Source organism: Microcaecilia unicolor, chromosome 13, assembly GCF_901765095.1.
Source record: "Microcaecilia unicolor chromosome 13, aMicUni1.1, whole genome shotgun sequence".
Taxonomy (NCBI): domain Eukaryota; kingdom Metazoa; phylum Chordata; class Amphibia; order Gymnophiona; family Siphonopidae; genus Microcaecilia; species Microcaecilia unicolor.
This window is the reverse complement of record NC_044043.1, coordinates 83,220,470-83,241,024: the sequence shown is the minus strand read 5'-3', so window position 1 is coordinate 83,241,024 and position 20,555 is coordinate 83,220,470. Positions and strand designations below refer to the sequence as shown.

General features: G+C 47.4%; 1 protein-coding gene across 2 annotated transcripts in view; it reads right to left on the bottom strand.

The window, feature by feature from the left end:
- Positions 1 to 454: 454 nt before the first annotated feature.
- Positions 455 to 20,555, bottom strand: part of ESPN (espin) — a 163,526-nt gene continuing 143,425 nt past the window's right edge. For both annotated transcript variants that reach the window (XM_030186135.1, XM_030186136.1), the window contains 3 exons: positions 3,418 to 3,497; positions 3,292 to 3,303; positions 455 to 1,147 (listed from right to left, as the gene is read on the bottom strand). In XM_030186135.1, the coding sequence (XP_030041995.1) occupies positions 1,000 to 1,147; positions 3,292 to 3,303; positions 3,418 to 3,497 (240 nt within the window). In that variant the 3' untranslated portion in view covers positions 455 to 999. The remainder of the gene's footprint in view (positions 1,148 to 3,291; positions 3,304 to 3,417; positions 3,498 to 20,555) is intronic.

Sequence of the window (20,555 nt, the reverse complement as noted above, 5' to 3'; positions counted from 1 at the left end):
CCAAATTTAACAGAAATTGGTCAAGTTTTGACAGAGTTATGCAGAAAACAAACTTTGTTTGTTTGTTTTTTGAAACACAGCGTAGAACAGGCTTCTATGGGGTCCCCAGCTGCAAAGGAATGAAATACAAACTAATGCATGCGTCAAACTTTACCTACCTGAGCACGCAGTTATGGAACGCACTGCCGCGCAGCTTGAAATCGATCTACGAGAGAACGAACTTCCGCTCATTACTGAAGACCCATCTCTTTAATAAAGCCTACCACAAAGATCAACCCATGTGAATATGCACAACTCGCCCACCTATATTCAGAACTGTCTCTTAATATCTGCTTGTAAACTATTACTTTGTTTTATTATCATCATGTCGAGCAAAACCCTGCAATACTAAATGTTCATTTACTAACATTCTTCCACTACTCATGATGTATTGTAAGCCATTTTGAGCCTGCAAAGAGGTGGGATAAGGTGGGATACAAAAGCAACAAATAAAAATAAAAAAATAAAAATGGAGTTGCACAGTTACAGTACTGCACCTGAAGGCTACAATAACATTTTAATTGTATGAAGACATGAGGTGGGCTTAAAGCAAGAAATAATCCAGACTGATCCAGAGAAGACATTTTCAACGGCATTATGCTACTGAATTATTGGTAGTATGTTATTAAGAAGGAATTACTTGTACACAGCAAGAAATGGTTCCATTGTAACAGTGGTTCTAATCTTTGATCTTGGGCCAAACTTGGCCAGTCTAGTTTTCAAGACATCCATCATGAATATACAAGAGAGAGATTTGCATGCGCTACCTTCAATGCATGCAATAATGCATCTCCTGCAACACTGACAGTGGATATCTTGAAAACCAGGCCGGCCAATCGCTCACCAAGGAGGAGTTTTGTTTTGGGAAACTTCCCCCGCACCCCTTTACTGAACAGCTCCCACTGAAGACAAAGCAAAGGTACAGAAAGTCACATCAGGAACAACAGGACTTCATCGCCTTTAATGCTTTCCTATGTCGCCTTTCTTTAGAATAATTTGCCTCTGCCATGGCGCTAGTTTTGTTTCGTCGTAACCCAGAATTCGTAATTTTTCTGTCTGCTCTTTTTCTCTCTCTTCCTCTTCTCGCTTTAATTTCTCTTGCTGTTTTCTATAAAACAAAACAAGAGACGCATCATGCTTAAATTGGGCTGGATTAAAATTGAAGGCACCTACAGGGAACTGGGGGAAAGGGTTTGCTTTTCTTCCACCCCCAACCCTATTATCTTTGAGAGATTCCTTCACACCTCCAAATTTCTGTGCTGGCCTCATGGCAGCAACTTGTAAAAAAAAAAATTCTGTGCTCTTGCACTAATAGGCCCGTTACCATGGAATCCTGTGTGAAAGGCTTGGCAACCACAGGGCCTGTCAAGGTGCCAGAGCCTGTCAGGTCCAATGCTGAATATTTTTCCCAGGTTGCCACTGCAGGGCCAACCCGGAGACTTATGAGTTCACCCTGCAGGCCAAGATGTAGGCATCACTGTGGCAACACTTCAATGCCTATCAAAATTTAGCAGTGGAGGCAGTTGTCCATGCCTAAATCTAGGCCTAAATGGGCCTTAATAACCTGAAAAATGAACAGAAAAGCACAGAAGTATAAAATATTTGACAAATAGGGGCCCTTTTATTAATAGGGTGTCAAGATGAGCTAAGCCCAGAATCTAATGCAGGATTTTCCCACACGCTAAGCCCAGATTGAACACGACACAATTTAAAGCATATTTGAACAATGTATTTTAGGTTATGCACTATGTTCGCATTAGCATACGTCACCTGTTTAAAGTTAATTTGGGTGGCGCTAACCCCTAAACTGTGGTGACCTGTTTTCACGTGGTAAGCATCTGTTAGGGCTTAACATCATTTAGTAACTTCCCATAGTGTTGGCAAATAAAAACAAACTCTATACATACAGGGGAATATAGCTTGATATCAGAGTACAAAACCCCACAACATATATACCCAATGTACTCCGATTATGAATATACAAAATCCTTTAATTGTGACCACAAATACATGTATCAGACTTCATCACAAATTTTGTAAAGCTCACACGACTCTACCCGGTGCACCCTCATGCACACCATCTCTCCTTCAACAGACATTCAGTTTTAACAACAACGCAAATGTTCAGCTATACATAATCACCAACTGCATTGCCCGATAGTCCAAGAACACAGATCAAAGCGGAACCTCGTACCGCTAATCGTATCGTTAATGATAGCAACACAGTCTGGCGAAAACTTTCCGCTTTCAAAAATTATTAATGCTTCAAAGCAACTTGCAACGGTTAGTTGTACTGAGTCAGGTGCTCCTCGTCAGTTGTACCTGCACCTTATCGCATAGTTTAATAGGTCACCGTGGTCGAAGCCTGGGCTCCACAAAATCAGCTCCCCACGCTCATCAGCAGGGGTTTAATTGGTTACGTTCCTCAATGCGAGACCGCATTTCGGTTTTCCTTCATCAGGAGGAACTATTTCCCCAAACCTAAAAACAAGTGAACACACAACCAGATACACGATCTTATCACATATATTAAACCTATTCATTGCTTCACCTTATAATATTCCTAATGGCTGCTTACCTTCGAGACTACCATCTGTGTTCTTGGACTGTCGGGCAATGCAGTTGGTGATTATGTATAGCTGAACATTTGCATTGTTGTTAAAGCTGAATCAGTGGCGTTCCTAGAGGGGCTGACACCCGGGGCGGATCGCTGATGCACCCTGCCCCCCAGGTGCAGCGCGACCCCCCCCCCCCCAGGGAAAGGACACCCCCACCCCAGCAAAAGAACCCCCTCCGGGTGCACGCCGCTGGGGGGGGGGGGGTGCCGCGCGCCAGTCAGCGTCGTTCGTTTCCATGCTCCCTCTGCCCCGAAATAGGTTACTTCCTGTTCTGGGGCAGAGGGAGCATGGAAACGAACGACGCTGACCGGTGCGTGGCGCCCCCCCTCCCCTTGGTACACCACTGAGCTGAATGTCTGTTGAAGGAGAGATGGTATGCGTGAGGGTGCACCGGGTAGAGTCGTATGAGCTTTACAAAATTTGTGATGAAGTTTGATACATGTATTTGTGGTCACAATTAAAGGATTTTGTATATTCATAATCGGAGTACATTGGGTTTATAAATAAAAACGAACACCAAGGATACCACGAAAACTGCATCGATTCCAGAACTGAAGAAAGTTCTTAACTACTCCCTCTTACAGTTCATCCTGCATCAGAATTTGGAAACCGTTTTTATAGTTGTGTTACTCACTGTTTTTGCTCTCTGTAACAGCAATGAGAAAGAAAAAGAAGAAAAAAATAATTATAGTAAATTTGATTGCGACCAGGTAAGAATTTTTTTTTTTTTTTTTGCCAAATCTAGCCGTTGCTTTTCTACCTTTCTTCCTCCATTTTCTTTCTCAGGATTTCTCGCCGCCAAGCTGGCAAAGTAGACAGACGAACTTCTTCTTCCTGTTCCTGCAAAATACGAACATAGGTGATAGGGGTTAAGAGACTCCTGCTAATCCAGAGCCGTTTTATGCTGGGGGACACAGAAAGATGGGTGGAGAAGATATGCCGCTCAGGTAGGGTGGAAACATTTTGCTCTTCGTAAATTTGCTTGTTTGTGCAAAACACGATCGCTGCTACTCCAGCTGGTGTCTAAAATATTTTTTCCCTTAAAGTTTCCGCTTTTATATTAAGTAGAGGAGTGTGGTAGCCGTGTACCAGTGACTTCACAGTGAGAATCCTGAAAGGTAACTTTAAAACCATACAAGAACGTAAGACCTTTGAAGTCAGAATGATTGAATATTTTAACACCCAACAGAAAGGACTTAACAAGGATCTGGGGTTCCTAGCCCATTATAAACCATAAAGCTGTATGTCTCTGTTGATCACCCCACCCCTCACCTATCCACACCCATCCTGTTAGAATATCAATGATATGCTTTGATGTCCCCATGCATACCTCCTACCCACCCCCATCCTCCCACCGTGTCAGACTGTCATAGTAATGCTTGAATGTTTTCACTTATATACACTGTCAGCTAGCACATTTGCTTATTTCCGATCTGAGGAAGAAGGGCACCACCACCGGGCCAGGCCCCCCTGAATTCAAATCATAGCGCCTCACCTCGACCTCGTTCCTTGTGAAAGAAGGGCAGCAGCGGCAGTCTGCAGATCGCCCCCCCCTTCGGGCCTTCCCTCCCTGTGTCACGCCCTTGTCTGACGTAACTTGTGTGAGGGCAGGACACAGGGAGGGAAGGCCCAAAGGGAGGTGATCTGCAGACTGCCGCTGCTGCGCTTCTTTCACACGGAGCGAGGTCAAGGTGAGGCGCTATGATTTGAATTCAGGGGGGCCCGGCTCGGTGGTGGACGGAGGGGGGCGGCGACGATGACAACCTCGGGAAGAGGGGGCGGCGGGGGCGGGCCGGGCCCAGCCCAGTCTCTCTGAGGGCACTAGATATATTCTGTAAACCGTGCCTAATTTTAGGTGTAGTTTACAGAATACGCTTAGGAGTATTTTTTTTGGCACTGATTTTTAAGGCTCCATATATAGAATCTAGCCCTGTGTGGGTAAAACTACCCCAGAGGATATACGTGAATTAAGCAGACATGAAGAATATTCACTCCCACTTTTACGTCACCTGAGTGTAAAGCTTATTCAGGTAAGGACTTTTGGCAGAGTACAGGTAGAGTTTCAAAGTGCACTCATATTTTTCAAAATACACCAGCTCTCCAGCAGATACATTTTACCAGCAACTGCTGCAGGTTTTTTTTGACACAAACACAAATGTAGGGCAGTTTTATAACTAGGGGTTGTGTACATACATAAAATATTAGCACCTATACATCTAAGTGGTAACAAAACAACTAAGCACTATTCTTTAAGGGGTCCTTTTACCACGCTGCGGTGAAAAGTGCTCTGCGGTAGCAGAGGGATCCATTTTTGCCGTGCGCCAGGGCCCTTTTTACTGCATTGGGTAAAAAGCCCCTAAAAAAGACATGGCCATGCGATAAAATCATTCTTACCGCGTGGCCATGCAGGATCGGGGCAGCACTTACCGCCACTCATTGAGATGAAGGTAAAGGCTCCTGTGGTAACCGGCAGCACCGATTACCGCCAGGTCAGCGTGGTGCTGGAAAATACGGGACTCTTTTCCGTAGCACCGGAAATGGTGCACGCTAAAGGCAGAACTGCGGCCGTGTAGGGCCAGCGGTAGTTCTGGGTTGCCACAGCGCAACCCTTAAGTAAAAAGGCCCCATAAGGTGTGCATAAGTGGCACCTCCTAAGTCTATAAACTTGAGCACACGAGTTTACACTTAGGGCCGGATTCAGTAAGTGGTGCATTAAACAGTGTTAGCCCTCATAAGTACATAAGTACATAAGTAATGCCATACTGGGAAAAGACCAAGGATCCATCGAGCCCAGCATCCTGTCCACGACAGCGGCCAATCCAGGCCAAGGGCACCTGACAAGCTTCCCAAACGTACAAACATTCTATACATGTTATTCCTGGAATTTTGGATTTTTTCAAGTCCGTTTAGTTGCGGTTTATGGACTTGTCCTTTAGGAAACCGTCCAACCCCTTTTTAAACTCTGCTAAGCTAACCGCCTTCACCACTTTCTCCGGCAACGAATTCCAGAGTTTAATTACACGTTGGGTGAAGAAAAATTTTCTCCGATTTGTTTTAAATTTACTATACTGTAGTTTCATTGCATGCCCCCTAGTCCTAGTATATTTGGAAAGCGTGAACAGACGCTTCACATCCACCTGTTCCACTCCACTCATTATTTTATATACCTCTATCATGTCTCCCCTCAGCCGTCTCTTCTCCAAGCTGTATAGCCCTAGCCTCCTTAGTCTTTCTTCATAGGGAAGTCGTCCCATCCCTGCTATCATTTTAGTCGCCCTTCGCTGCACCTTTTCCAATTCTACTATATCTTTCTTGAGATGCGGCGACCAGTACTAGTCTGCAACAGGGACGTAACCAGACAGCAGATTTTGGGTGGGCCTAGGCAAGAAGTGAGTGGGCACCGAGTGTTCTCCCCCCCCCCCCCCCCCAAAAAAAATATATATATCTCAGCTGGCGGGAAAATGCTTCTCTCCACCTTGGCAGTCTGCAGCAGGCATGCGCTGAAAACTGAGCATGTGCAGGTGCCAGTATCATGGAGAGCAGTGTTTTTGCTATCATCAGGGGGAAGTCTTCAGCTAGCAGAGCTTGGGGGTCTCCAACAGCTACCGCTAAATGTGTGCTACTGTGGGTGGGCCTGAGCCTAAAATGGGTGGGCCCCGGCCCAACCAGGCCCACCTGTGGCTACACCACTGGTCTACAAAGGGCGCTCAGGGGGTAATTCTATAATGAACCACCATTCGGATAATACGGCAGCACCCGAGGCCCACTGCAGTAGGAGCCCACTCTCTCCTACCTCCATCTAATTTCATAATTTTTGATAGGTGATTAGGGGCCCATGACCCTTATTGCCTGAGAGCCTAGGCACTGTCCGTCCACGCCAGGCTTGACACCCTAGCAGAAGCAGCGTAAGACAACTGCTTGGGGTCAACTGATGCTATTTTAAACCTGGTAGGAAAAATTGGGGATCCATCCTGCCCTCGTTGCTAGACACCAGGGGTTGTACTGACAGGTCGAGTGATCAGGTGGGTGAGGGGTCTTTGCTGGAGTGCTTCTTCCTAAGATACTTCTGAAACTCTTGAGGACTTTACCAAAATATTTCTCTTTGATACACCGTTTTGAGTTGCACAAGTCACTGAAGGAATTAACATGAATTAGGCCGATCAGAATGGTCTTCGCCATTTTCTGAAATCAAGGTTGTCTTTCAACTTATGTATATATTTTTTTAAATATTTATGGCCTAACACTCCACCTGTGTTGTAGTAGTGATTCCCCCCCCCCCCCCCCGTGCAGTTTTTTTTCAGTGTACACGCCACCCTCCCATTCCGTATTCAGATTATGTAAATAAACTGCACTCCCTGCAAAGTGGTTTTAAAGGCCTGTTCCTGAAAGCAGAATGAGTAAGGTGAGGAAAATAAGATTTTACTTCTAGCCATGCTGTAAACTTTTTTGGTAACCCAAAAACCAAATGTTAAATACATATGTGGACTGTACATGCAGATAAAATACTTTTCATGTAGAAGTATGGGGACGTTCTGTGCAGGGGCGTATCTGGACTCCGGCGGTAGGGGGGGCCAGAGCCAGAGGGAGGGGGCACATTTTAGCCCCCCCCCCCGCTGCCACCGACCCCCCCCTGCCATTGTCAGAGCCCCCACCGCCACCAATGACTCTCTCCACCCCCCTCCCGCCGCCAACCCTCCCTCGCTGCCGTTGCTTACCTTTGCTGGCAGGGGGCCCCAACCCCCGCCAGCCGAGGTCCGCTTCCACCTGCCGCTGCCTTAAAAACTACTTCTTCAGCCGGCGGGGGACCCCAAACCCCCGCCAGCCGCCCCGAGGTGTTTAAAGTTCATCTTCGGCCTCCGTAGCCGTGCTGCTGTTGATAGGAGCTGTTGAATCCACTTCGGAGTCTGACGTCGCAGCACGTACAACGACGTCAGACTCCGAAGTGGATTCAACAGCTCCTATCAACAGCAGCACGGCCACGGAGGCCGAAGATGAACTTTAAACACCTCGGGGCGGCTGGCGGGGGTTTGGGGTCCCCCGCCGGCTGAAGATGTAGTTTTTAAGGCAGCGGCAGGTGGAAGCGGACCTCGGCTGGCGGGGGTTGAGGTCCCCCGCCAGCAAAAGTAAGCAACGGCAGCGGGGGAGGGTTGATGGCGGTAGGGGGGTCCAGGGCAAAATCTGCGGGGGCCCAGGCCCCTGAGGCCCCACGCAGATACGCCCCTGGTTCTGTGTGGCAGTACTTTACCTCTGACCCATTTAATATGGCACTACACTGTGGGAGGAAAAATAACGTTAAGTTGGGCATTATTTTTTCATGAATAACACAACTTGCATAATTTAATGCAAGCTATGCTATTCAATTTGCATAATAATGAGGTAATTTGCATGCCTTGCATCTCATTATTAACATGCATTACAGTTAGCAGCATATTTTCAAAGGAAAGTTGAGGATAGTTGTAGTTGTGTATTCCCGTCATGTGAGAAGAAAATTGCGATATTTTATACCATTCTTATGAGTCTAACACACCTGTATAGATAGGTTGTGGTCTGAATTTTGTCCCATTCAAGATGAAGAACTTGTCAGTTTGTCTAAACAAGATACATATCTTATTGTGTATTGGATGCTTGTCCGCCTTACTTGACAAAAGCAGTTCCAAGGTCCAGTGGCGTAGCGGGGGGGGGGGGGGGCTGCCACCCGGGGCGGGGTGGTTCGCCGTTGCACCCCCCCCCCCGGGTGTGGCATGATGACACCCCTCTCCCCCCAACCAGCTCCCGCACCCTACCCTTAAAAAGAATATTGGGAGGCGCTGCGCCCTGCACATAAAAGAAATGTGGACCGTCGGGTCTTCCCTTGCTGTCTGTCCCGCCCTTGCGGAAATAGGAAGTTGCGTCAGCGGAGGGTGGGACAGACAGCGAGGGAAGACCCGACGGTCCACATTTCTTTTATGTGCAGGGCGCAGCGCCTCCCGATATTCTTTTTAAAGGTAGAGTGCGGGAGCTGGTTGGGGGGGGAGGAGGTGTCGATTCGCCGAGGGGGGGAGCTGGCAGGGAGCACCCCTCCCCTGAGCTGACACCCGGGGCGGATCGCCCCTCCCGCCCCCCCCCCCTTGCTACGCAACTGTCAAGGTCCTTTTTGGAACTATTAAAGGTTTGGCTCACTACTCGTTTCTCCTTGGGGAGCTACTGTCCTAATGATTATTCTGAAGAACAAAAAGACATCACAAATTGCAGACTAGTGGCCTCCAGTTCATTGTTTACCAAAACCATGGTTGTCAATCCGTTGTCAACTTATTTGGAGAAGTTTGCTATGCTACATTACTCACAATCTGGCTTTCATAAAAAACACAGCTCAGAGACATTTTGGGGTTCACCGGTAGCCAAGGGAAGAGCCTTACTGAGTAAAGGGCACAGAGCTGTTGATATGCAGTTAAATCTGTCTAGCGTGTTTAATTTGATAGTTCACGATAAGTTGTTGGTAATACTAAGTAGGCATTATAAGAAAAGTACTTAATTGATTTGGAAGATTTTTGACCCTCAGATCCTATAAAAGTACAATTTTGAGGTTCCTTGTCAAATGATTGGAGAGCGAAATGTGCGATTCCTCAGGGGTCAACATTATCTCCAACACTGTTTACTGCCCTTTTGCTTCCTCCGAGTAAATAATTGAATTAATATGACTATAAAGTTTTCATTTATGCAGACGATATGATCTTGTTTCCCATATTTCAATTACTCCCTTCATAGGATGTATCAATTGTTTTGTTACATTTGTACCCCGCGCTTTCCCACTCATGGCAGGCTCAATGCGGCTTCCATGGGGCAATGGAGGGTTAAGTGACTTGCCCAGAGTCACAAGGAGCTGCCTGTGCCTGAAGTGGGAATCGAACTCAGTTCCTCAGTTCCCCAGGACCAAAGTCCACCACCCTAACCACTAGGCCACTCCTCCACTGTTGCTACTATTTGAGATTCTACATGGAATGTTGCTATTCCACTAGCAAAATTCCATGTAGAAGTCGGCCCTTGCAGGTCACCAATGTGGCCGCGCAGGCTTCTACATGGAATGTTGCTAGCACATTCCATGTAGAATCTCCAATAGTATCTATTTTATTTTTGTTACATTTGTACCCTGCGCTTTCCCACTCATGGCAGGCTCAATGCGGCTTACATGGGGCAATGGAGGGTTAAGTGACTTGCCCAGAGTCACAAGGAGCTGCCTGTGCCTGAAGTGGGAATCGAACTCAGTTCCCCCAGGACCAAAGTCCACCACCCTAACCACTAGAATGCTTATATTTGATAGCACATTGGACGTTGGACCATGCTCTGAAGCTGAATAAAGAACCAAATTTCTGTTAATAGGTCACTCTGATAACATCTGGAATGACAACATACTTAAACTAGGGAATCCCAGTTTTAAATTTGAGTCTAGTATAAAGGTTTTGGGAGTCTACTTAAATAGTTCACCGACAGAACAGTTGGAAATAAATGCGCTGGTAAAGAAGTCTTTTTTATTATTATTAACATAGTAACATAGTAACATAGTAACATAGTAGATGACGGCAGAAAAAGACCTGCACGGTCCATCTAGTCTGCCCACGATAAACTCATATGTGTATACCTTATCCTGATTTGTACTTGTCTTTTCCAGGGCACAGCCGTATAAATCTGTGCAGCAGTATTTCCCATCTCCCAACCACCAGTCCCTCCTCCCATCACCGGCTCCGGCACAGACCCCGTATAAAAAGTCTGCCCTCCCCCATCCTAGCCTCTCAACCACCAACCCCTCTTCCCCCTGCCTCCCAATTTCAGTTAAGCTTCTGTGGATCCATTCCTTCTGCACAGGATTCCTTTATGCCTGTCCCACGCATGCTTGAATTCCGTTACCGTTTTCATCTCCACCACCTCCCGCGGGAGGGCATTCCAAGCGTTCACCACCCTCTCCGTGAAGAAATACTTCCTGACATCTTTCCTGAGTCTGCCCCCCTTCAATCTCATTTCATGTCCTCTCGTTCTACCGCCTTCCCATCTCCGGAAAAGATTCGTTTGCGGATTAATACCTTTCAAATATTTGAACGTCTGTATCATATCACCCCTGTTCCTCCTTTCCTCCAGAGTATACATGTTCAGGTCAGCAAGCCTCTCTTCATACGTCTTGGAACGCAACTCCCATACCATCCTCGTAGCTTTTCTTTGCACCGCTTCCATTTTTTTAACATCCTTCGCAAGGTACGGCCTCCAAAACTGAACACAATACTCCAGGTGGGGCCTCACCAACGTCTTATACAGGGGCATTAAAACCTCCTTTTTTCTGCTGGTCACACCTCTCTCTATACAGCCTAGCAACCTTCTCGCTACGGCCACCGCCTTGTCGCACTGTTTCATCGCCTTCAGGTCCTCAGATACTATCACCCCAAGATCCCTCTCCCCGCCCGTGTCTATCAGGCTCTCCCCACCTAACACATACGCCTCCCTTGGATTTCTACTCCCTAAGTGCATCACTTTGCATTTCTTCGCATTGAATTTTAATTGCCAAACGTTAGACCATTTTTCCAGCTTCTTCAGATCTTTTTTCATGTTTTCCACTCCCTCCGGGGTGTCCACTCTGTTGCAAATCTTGGTGTCATCCGCAAAAAGGCAAACTTTACCTTGTAACTCTTCGGCAATGTCACTCACAAATATATTGAACAGAATGGGCCCCAGCACCGATCCCTGAGGCACTCCACTACTCACCTTTCCCTCCTCCGAGCGAACTCCATTTACCACCACCCTCTGGCGTCTGCCTGTCAACCAGTTCCTAATCCAGTTTACCACTTCGGGTCCTATCTTCAGCCCTTCTAGTTTATTCAAGAGCCTCCTGTGGGGAACCGTGTCAAAAGCCTTGCTGAAATCTAAGTAGATGACGTCCATAGCCCGTCCTTGATTTAATTCTCCCGTCACCCAGTCAAAGAATTCAATGAGATTCGTTTGGCACGACTTCCCTTTGGTGAAACCATGTTGTCTGGGATCTTGCAACTTATTGGCTTCCAGGAAATTCACTATCCTTTCCTTCAGCATGGCTTCCATTACTTTTCCAATAACCGAAGTGAGGCTTACCGGCCTGTAGTTTCCAGCTTCTTCCCTATCCCCACTTTTGTGAAGAGGGACCACCTCCGCCGTTCTCCAATCCCTCGGAACCTCTCCCGTCTCCAAGGATTTATTAAACAAATCTTTAAGAGGACCCGCCAGAACCTCTCTGAGTTCCCTCAGTATTCTGGGGTGGATCCCGTCCGGCCCCATGGCTTTGTCCACATTTAGCTTTCCAAGTTGTTCATATACACTCTCTTCCGTGAACGGTGCTTTATCCAGTTCATTTTCAGGTGTACTTTTGCCAGTCCCTCTCGGTCCTTCCCCAGGATTTTCTTCAGTAAAAACAGAACAAAAGTATCTATTTAGCAAATTGGCTTTTTCTTCATCATTTTCTACATAGCGTTTTGCTGTATCTTTTAGTCTTACAATCCCCTTTTTAGTCTTTCTCCTTTCACTAATATACCTGAAGAAGTTTTTGTCTCCCCTCCGTACATTTCTAGCCATTTGTTCTTCCGCTTGCGCCTTCGCCAGACGTACCTCTCTCTTGGCTTCTTTCAGTTTCATCCGGTATTCCTCCCCGTGTTCCTCTACTTGAGATTTTTTGTATTTCTGGAACGCTAACTCTTTAGCCTTTATTTTCTCAGCCACTTGCTTTGAAAACCATATTGGTTTCCTTTTTCTCTTGCTTTTATTTACCCTCCTTACATAAAGGTCTGTGGCCCTGTTTATTACTTCTTTTAGCCTGGACCACTGTCCTTCCACTTCTCGTATGTCCTCCCAGCCCCTCAGCTCCTTCCTTAGGTATTCTTCCATTTTGTTAAAGTCAGCTCGCTTGAAATCCAGGACTTTGAGTTTAGAGTGGCTGCCATCCACATGAGCCGTTATATCAAAACAAACCGTTTGATGGTCACTGTTTCCCAGGTGTGCAGCCACTTGGACATTTGACACACTATCCCCATTCGTGAGCACCAGATCCAACGTGGCTCCCTCCCTCGTGGGTTCGTTCACCATTTGTCTGAGCTGAGCACTTTGGAAAGCATCCACAATCTCTCTACTTCTTTCTGATTTTGCAGACGGAACCTTCCAATCTACATCCGGCAGATTAAAATCTCCCAACAACAGCACCTCTCTTTTCTTCCCCAACTTTTGAATATCAGCGATCAGATCTTTATCTAGTTCTTCCAAATGTGTCGGGGGTCTATAGACAACACCCACGTGGACCAAGGTTCTATCCTCTCTTTCTAAGGTGATCCATATCGCTTCTTCCTTTCCCCACTTCCCTGTCATTTCAGTTGCTGCGATATCATCTCTCACATACAGAGCTACTCCTCCACCTTTACGTCCCTCCCTATCCTTCCTAAAAAGGTTATAGCCTGGTATGTTTACATCCCATTCATGGGAACCATGGAGCCATGTCTCTGTGACTGCAACTATGTCCAAGTCAGTCTCCAACATCAGGGCTTGAAGGTCATGAATTTTATTGCTTAGACTGTGAGCATTTGTGGTCATTGCTTTCCAACTACATTTCCTAGTATGTGTTTTGGGTTTAGTGAATTGTGAGTGTCTTTTCTCTTTGGGTACCTTCTCTTCTTTTTGTTGCCTCTTCCTTGCTTTTTCTGCTTCAATTTTAGTTTCAGGAACATCACAGTGCTGTAGTGGAGCAAAAGAATTTTGTAGTGGCAACACTTGTGCGGGTGGATGCTTCTGTGTCACATGACTAATTCTGCCTGAGCCTACTGTGAGCCATCTGTTCCTTTGTGGTTTTATTCTCTGAGGCAGTGGTGAGAAGTTATGATTCTGCAAAGTCCTATAAGTTGGTTTAATTGTATCTAATTCTTGCATTACTTTATAGAGCTCTTGTTTTAAAGTAGATATCTGAAGACAGATAGGACAAGCTTTAAGTTTCCAGATGATTTGCCTTGAAACTAAAGCAGCACAATTATTGCAGAGAATAAAAGTCATCCTGATTGGTTGAAATGGGTATGAACAGGTGTACTATGTTGGAGTAATAGCCTGCAAGACTGCCTGTGTATGACTGAGGAGTAAAGTTAATGAGGATTTGGTTTGTCTATAAAGGTGTAGAAAACCCTGGTGTGGGTGGGTTGTGGGGAGGGTGGGTGGGATTATAAGTCCCAATGGGTCAGCTTAAGTGCTGCTATCAAGGGAATTCTGTAGCTTAATGGACCCAAATGGTAGTGTCTGATCAAGGACCTTACAGTTTATTAAACTTTTAAAACTACCCTAGATATTAATAACTTTCTTTTTGAATAAATCTAGATATTGCCAATAATTCTAGCAGTTTCAGCTATGTAAAAATGCCCCTCCCCTTTATCAGAGCTTGGCAGGAACAGAAAGAAAGCAAGAAAGACAGAAAGAGGTTTCCCAGTGCTAATTAAATTGATTAAGCAACAAGCCTTAAAAATTTAGGACAAAATATCAGGTAGTTTCTCACCTAAGCCAGCCAATTTGAGAAGTATGGGATTTAGGGGTCAGAATAAACCTGTCCTTTTTGCAGGAGCTTGGTTCTTCAGTCCCAGTACCTGGAAGTTAGAAGTAAAATTGGTATGTCCTTTAGTTTGAGTCCAACCCTGCTTGCCCCCAGCTGTGGGGGTGCTTAAGTCCCAATGGGTCAGCTTAAGTGCTGCTATCAAGGGAATTAAGAAAACTGAGGAGAATTTGTGATTACGTTAGATACATCATTGTTTCAACTACTAGTGCAAAGTTTACTTCTTTCGCAGCTATTTATTTATTTATGGCATTTGTATCCCACATTATCCCACCTCTTTGCAGGCTCAATGTGGCTTACAATTCGTCATGGATACTGGAAATAGCAGTGAATATACATTTGGTTTACAGAGGGTTTTGTGTTACATGGTGGTGAAGTACATGAAGGCGTTAAAGCAGAAAGACATTATAAGACATTAGTAGACAGTCTGGAAGTTTTAAGATTATACAGTTACACATGTTGATCTTTGTGATATATCCTGCCGAAGAGAGGTTTTCAGTAGTTTGCGGAAACTGGTCAATTCATAGACCATTTTCAGGTTACGTGGCAGCGCGTTACAGAGCTGCGTGCTCGTATAGGAAAAGGTAGATGCATGCATTGATTTGTATTTCAGACCCTTGCACTTGGGAGGATGAAGATTAAGGAATGTGCGAGAGGATCTTTTTGCGTTCCTGGGTGGTAGATCTATCAGGTCTGACATGTAGGCTGGGGCGTTACCATGGATGATTCTATGGACTAGGGTGCAAAGTTTGAACGTGATACGTTCCTTTAGTGGGAGCCAGTGTAGTTTTTCCCTCAGGGGTTTTGCGCTTTCGTATTTTGGTCGGTTGTCATAACTTTCTTTTGAAAAAACCCCACAGGCGATTCAGAACACAGCTACCTGCCTGATTCATTCTGCCCATAGATATGTTAAAGTAACTCCATTACTTCAAGATTTTCATTGATTACCGATAGAAGTGCAAATCCAATTCAAACTGTGCACAATGGTATTTAGAATAATTTATGGAAGGGCTCCATCTTATAAGATACATTTTACATATCTACCTAAAGGTAATAAGGTTAAAACACCGCAAAGTGTTATGCTATTGCATTTTCTTAGGGCTTTTTTTTGAGGGGGTACCTGGGGGTACTGAGTACTGGCACCTTTTCCATTGTCTGCTAAAATTGACCCCTGGTCCCTAAGTTTTAATGAAAGCGCTCAGGCTCTACACACCAATTCTGTCTTGTCATAGATTCTGTGACCGGTTGCAGGGGGGCCTGGCTATTGTGGGGTGGGTCCCTCATTGATCACCCCACTCCTGAAGGGTGGCCTGGAATTTGAGTACCGGCACCTTTTTTGCTAGAAAAAAAACACACTGCATTTTCCTGACCCTAAGTGTCTTCATTATAAGAGAGTATTTTCATCAAGTATTGCTTACAAAGCTTCTATTGTGTGGAATTCTCTCCCTCTGCAGAATTATGCAGGAAGGCTTTGAAAGCGTTTTTCTTTAAAAAGTATTTAGATATAAGCTGTTGAGTCTATTGAGTGTTGTGTAATTGTACTTATTATTTTTCCCAGGAAACTGTTCCGGTTCTCTTACTGGAAGCTGCATAGAACTGTTTTGTGGAACACAAAAGTCTGTTTAATGTACTGTAATCTAAAATAAAGTACATTAAGTTAATATAATGCATGATTTTTCCATTTAACCCCAGATTCTATATATGGCACTCAAAACTGCATGCAGAAATTTGGGCACATGCCAGTGGCGTTCCTAGGGGGGCGGACACCCGGGGTGGCGCCCCGCCCCCCGGGTGCAGCACCCCCCCCCCCCCGATGCAGCGCGGACCCCACCCCCCCGGGAAAAGAGCCCCCCCCCCGGGTGCATGCCGCAGCGCGCGCCTGCTGCGAGTTTACTAACTTTGCTCGTTCGCTGCAGCTCCCTCTGCCCCGGAACAGGAAGTAACCTGTTCCGGGGCAGAGGGAGCTGCAGCGAACGAGAGAAGTTAGCGAACTCGCGCAGCAGGCGCGTGCCACGGCACCCCCCCAGTGGCGTGCACCCGGGGCGCACCGCCCCTACCGCCCCCCCCCCCTTGGTACGCCACTGGCACATGCCGAATTTATGTGTGCAAGTAAACTGAACAAATCAATTAGCACTGATAATTGGGTGCTAATCAATTATCGATGCTAATTGGCTACAATTAGAATTTATGCCTGCATCTCGCTAGGTGTATTCTGTAAAGATGCAAGCATAAATTCTAGTACATGGATCTAAAAAGGGGGTTTGGACATGGGAGGGTCAAAGGCGTTCCGAGAATTTGCCTGATCTGCACCTGATTTAGGCACGGCAGTTTACACCAGGTTTCAGTTAGTGTAAATCCTCATGCCTAAAAGTTAGGCGCAGATCCTGGTGCTAGGCGCTATTCTATAAACAGTGCCCAAACTGGAGCGCTATTTATGGAATAGCGTTTAGCGCTTATTTTTTTTTAGCGACAAATTTTTGGCGCCCTATATAAAATTTGGCCTTTAATGTGTATTATTTAGCAAAAGCTATAGAAATGATAAGTAGTAGTAGTAGTACCATTCCAGGTCTTCTCAACCCTCTCCTGGTGGCACCCTTAAACTTCTGGGTTTTCAAGGGTGCTCTACTGAAGATGCAAGAGATCCAAAGTAAGGAAAGCTCTCCTATATGCATATTTATTGTGGTAACTAGACGTATCTCTGGGAGAGAGTTGCGAAGCTTTGTTTATTCAAATTAAAAACAAATCCAACTCCAATATTCAATCGAGTGGAGGAGTGGCCTAGTGGTTAGGGTGGTGGCAGTGGCGTTCCTGGGGGGGGGCTGGCACCCGGGACGGATCGCCGATGCGCCCCGCCCCCAATGCAGCGCGGACCCCCCCCCCCCCCCCGGCGAAAGGACACCCCCGCGAAGGAACCCCCCCGCCAGGTGCACGCCTGTCCTCCGTTCTTTCATGCTTCTTCTCTGCCCCGGAACAGGAAGTAACCTGTTCCGGGGCAGAGAAGAAGCATGGAACAACAGAGGACAGGCGCACGCGGCACCCCCCCAGCGGCGTGCACCCGGGGCGGACCGCACCCACCGCCCCCCCCCAGGAACGCCACTGGGTGGTGGACTTTGGTCCTGGGGAACTGAGGAACTGAGTTCGATTCCCACTTCAGGCACAGGCAGCTCCTTGTGACTCCGGGCAAGTCACTTAACCCTCCATTGCCTGCCGCATTGAGCCTGCCATGAGTGGGAAAGCGCGGGGTACAAATGTAACAAAAATAAAATAAATAAAAATAAAATAAAAGGGATTAACTGAGCAGGAAAGGCTCCTGTCTGGTTAAACCCTGTGGAGAGACCCGATTAATGCTCTTGAATATTACCGCTAACCTGCCATCCCGTAACTGGTTAGGTTAGGGGTGGACCGGGGCCTCCAAAAATGGAACAGACGAGAGTCCTTTAATAAATAAACTCACATGGACCATGTTTCAGAGTCAGGGGGATCAATTACAGTAGGAACTCTTGAAAGATATACACAACAGTGAGTGTAAATGTGTATTCCTCAAAAACATCAAGCAAAATCAATGCTGCGAATCGGAAATAAAAACCACGTCTCGGTACACCGTGGTTTCCATTAAACCGCCAATGAAAGTTCGCTAATCAGCTAAGTAACCACATAAAGTTAGGACAGCAAAAAGGTTGTCCTAATTTATGCACAGGTCTGAATATCAGCCGGTGCCTGGTTGACTTTCAGGTGACCGCCGATACTCAGTTATTCAATGCTGGGAGCAGCTCATGCCCTGGCAACCCTTTAGTAAAAGGGCCCCAAAGTTTGTTTTAACTTTTCTGAGTGTAAATTGTAACCTGCTTAGATGTATTGGACAGTGGGATATAAATCTGATACATAAATAAACCCTTAAGGCAGTGATGGCGAACCTATGGCACGCGTGCCAGAGAGGGCACGCAGAGCCGTCACCTCAGCCAGTTCCAGCCCCCCCGCCCCGCCCTCTGAGCACCAGGGCCCACCTCCGAAATTTAAAAGTCATACCTGGTCAGGGTTAAGGCCGCGTCAGCGGCAGCAGCAGTAGTGAAAAATGTGCTGACTCGGCGCGCCTTCAGCCTTCCCGTCTCTCAAGCTCTGGTCCCGCCCTCATTTCCTGTTTCCACAAGGGTGGGACCACAGAGCTTGAGAGACAGAAGGGAAGGCTGAAGGCGCGCCGAGTCAGCACGCTTTTCACTACTGCTGCTGCCGCTGACGCCGCCTTAACCCCGACCAGGTATGACTTTTAAATTTCGGAGGTGGGCCCTGGTGCTCAGAGGGCGGGGCTGGAACTGGCTGAAGTGACGGCTCTGTGTGCCCTCTCTGGCACGCGTGCCATAGGTTCGCCATCACTGCCTCAAGCTCTGGTCCCGCCCTCATTTCCTGTTTCCACAAGGGTGGGACCACACAGCTTGAGAGACAGAAGGGAAGGCTGAAGGCGCGCCGAGTCAGCACACTTTTCACTACTGCTGCTGCCGCTGACGCCGCCTTAACCCCAACCAGGTATGACTTTTAAATTTCGGAGGGGGGCCCTGGTACTCAGACGGAGGGAGGGCGGACTGCTCAGGAAAATGCTGATAGGAGAGAGTCATTGAATGAGCAGCATTCTGGTTCCTCCCACGACAGCCCTGGAACTGGGTGGGTGGGAGGGAGGGAGAGGGGACCCTGGCCCTGGAACTAGGAGGGAGAGGGGACCCTGTGGAACTCAGAGGGAGGGGGGATCCTGTTGAACTAGGAGGGAGGGGGACTCTGGAACTTGGGGGGAGGTGGAGGGGGGGGGAAGGGGGAGAGGGAGGGGAAACGAGGGGGAGGAGGACGAGGGGGAGGGGGAGAGGGAATGGCACTTTGCGATAAATAATTAGATTTTGGGTTGATGTTTGGGTACTCGGTCTCTGAAAGGTTTGCCATCACTGCCTTAAGGCATTGTTAGTGCAGGAAAAGAGGCTATCGCAGAATGCATCAATGCGTTTCGCGGCATTTTGCCCAGTTTTGTGCGCTAAGCATGCATTAACAATTTTTTTTAAAATTAGTTTTGTAGAGGAAATGTGTCATGGGCAGAGTGGGACCAGGGGCGTAGCTAGGTGGGGCCACGAGGGCATGGGCCCCCACAGACTTAGCCCTGGCCCCCTCTACTTTTGACCGCCCCGCCACTTTCGATCCCCCCTCCTGCCGCTGCCGACCCTCCCCCACCACTTTCGATCAGATCATCAGCGAAGGCACCGGAGTCGACCAGCGATGAAGAAGACTTCGGCTGGTGGGGGTTGGGGACCCCGGCGACGGGGGAGGGTTGGCGGCGGGAGGGGGGTTGAAAGTGGCGAGGGGTCGGCGGCAGGTGGGAGGGTCCAAAGTGGCGGGGGGGGGGGGGTCGGCGGCTGGGGGAGGCGGGCTAAACTGTGCCCCCCCACCTCGGGCTCTGGACCCCCCTCCAGCCGAGGTCTGGCTACGCCCCTGAGTAGGACGTTCCTGTGCTATCCAGCCAGCATGTGCAAATCAGATAACGCAGACTTAACACAGGAGCACTTACGGCTAGATTCTATATATGGCGTCTAACAAAATTGACGCAAAAACGATATCCGCTTAAATGGTATTCTATAAGCCGTGCCTAAAGTTCAGCGTGGTTTATAGAATAAAAGCTTAAGCAGAGAGTTGTGTGTAAATTTAGGCGTGGCCATTTGCACCACGTTTTCCTGAGGACGTCCTCACAGGACGTCCCGGCGAAGGGGCGGGGAAACCCATATTATCGAAACAAGATGGGCGTCCATCTTTCACTTCGATAATATGGTTGGGGACGCCCAAATCGCGAAATTTAGGTTGACCTTAGAGATGGTCGTCCCCGATTTTTGGCGATAATGTAAACCGAGGACGCCCATCTCAGAAACTACCAAATGCAAGCCATTTGGTTGTGGGAGGAGCCAGTATTCATAGTGCACTGGTCCCCCTGATATGCCAGAACACCAACTGGGCACCCTAGGGGGCACTGCAGTGGACTTCAGAAATTTCACCCAGGTGCATAGCTCCCTTACCTTGTGTGCTGAGCTCATCAACCCCCCTCCCCCAAAAAACCCCCCACTCCTCACAACTGTACACCACTACCCTAGCCCTAAGGGGTGAAGGGGGGCACCTACATGTGGGTACAGTGGGTTTCTGGTGGGTTTTGAAGGGATCACATTTACCAGCACAAGTGTAACAGGTAGGGGGGGATGGGCCTGGGTCCACCTGCCTGAAGTGCACTGCACCCACTAAAACTGCTCCAGGGACCTGCATACTGCTGTCATGGAACTGGGTATGACATTTGAGGCTAGCATAAAGGC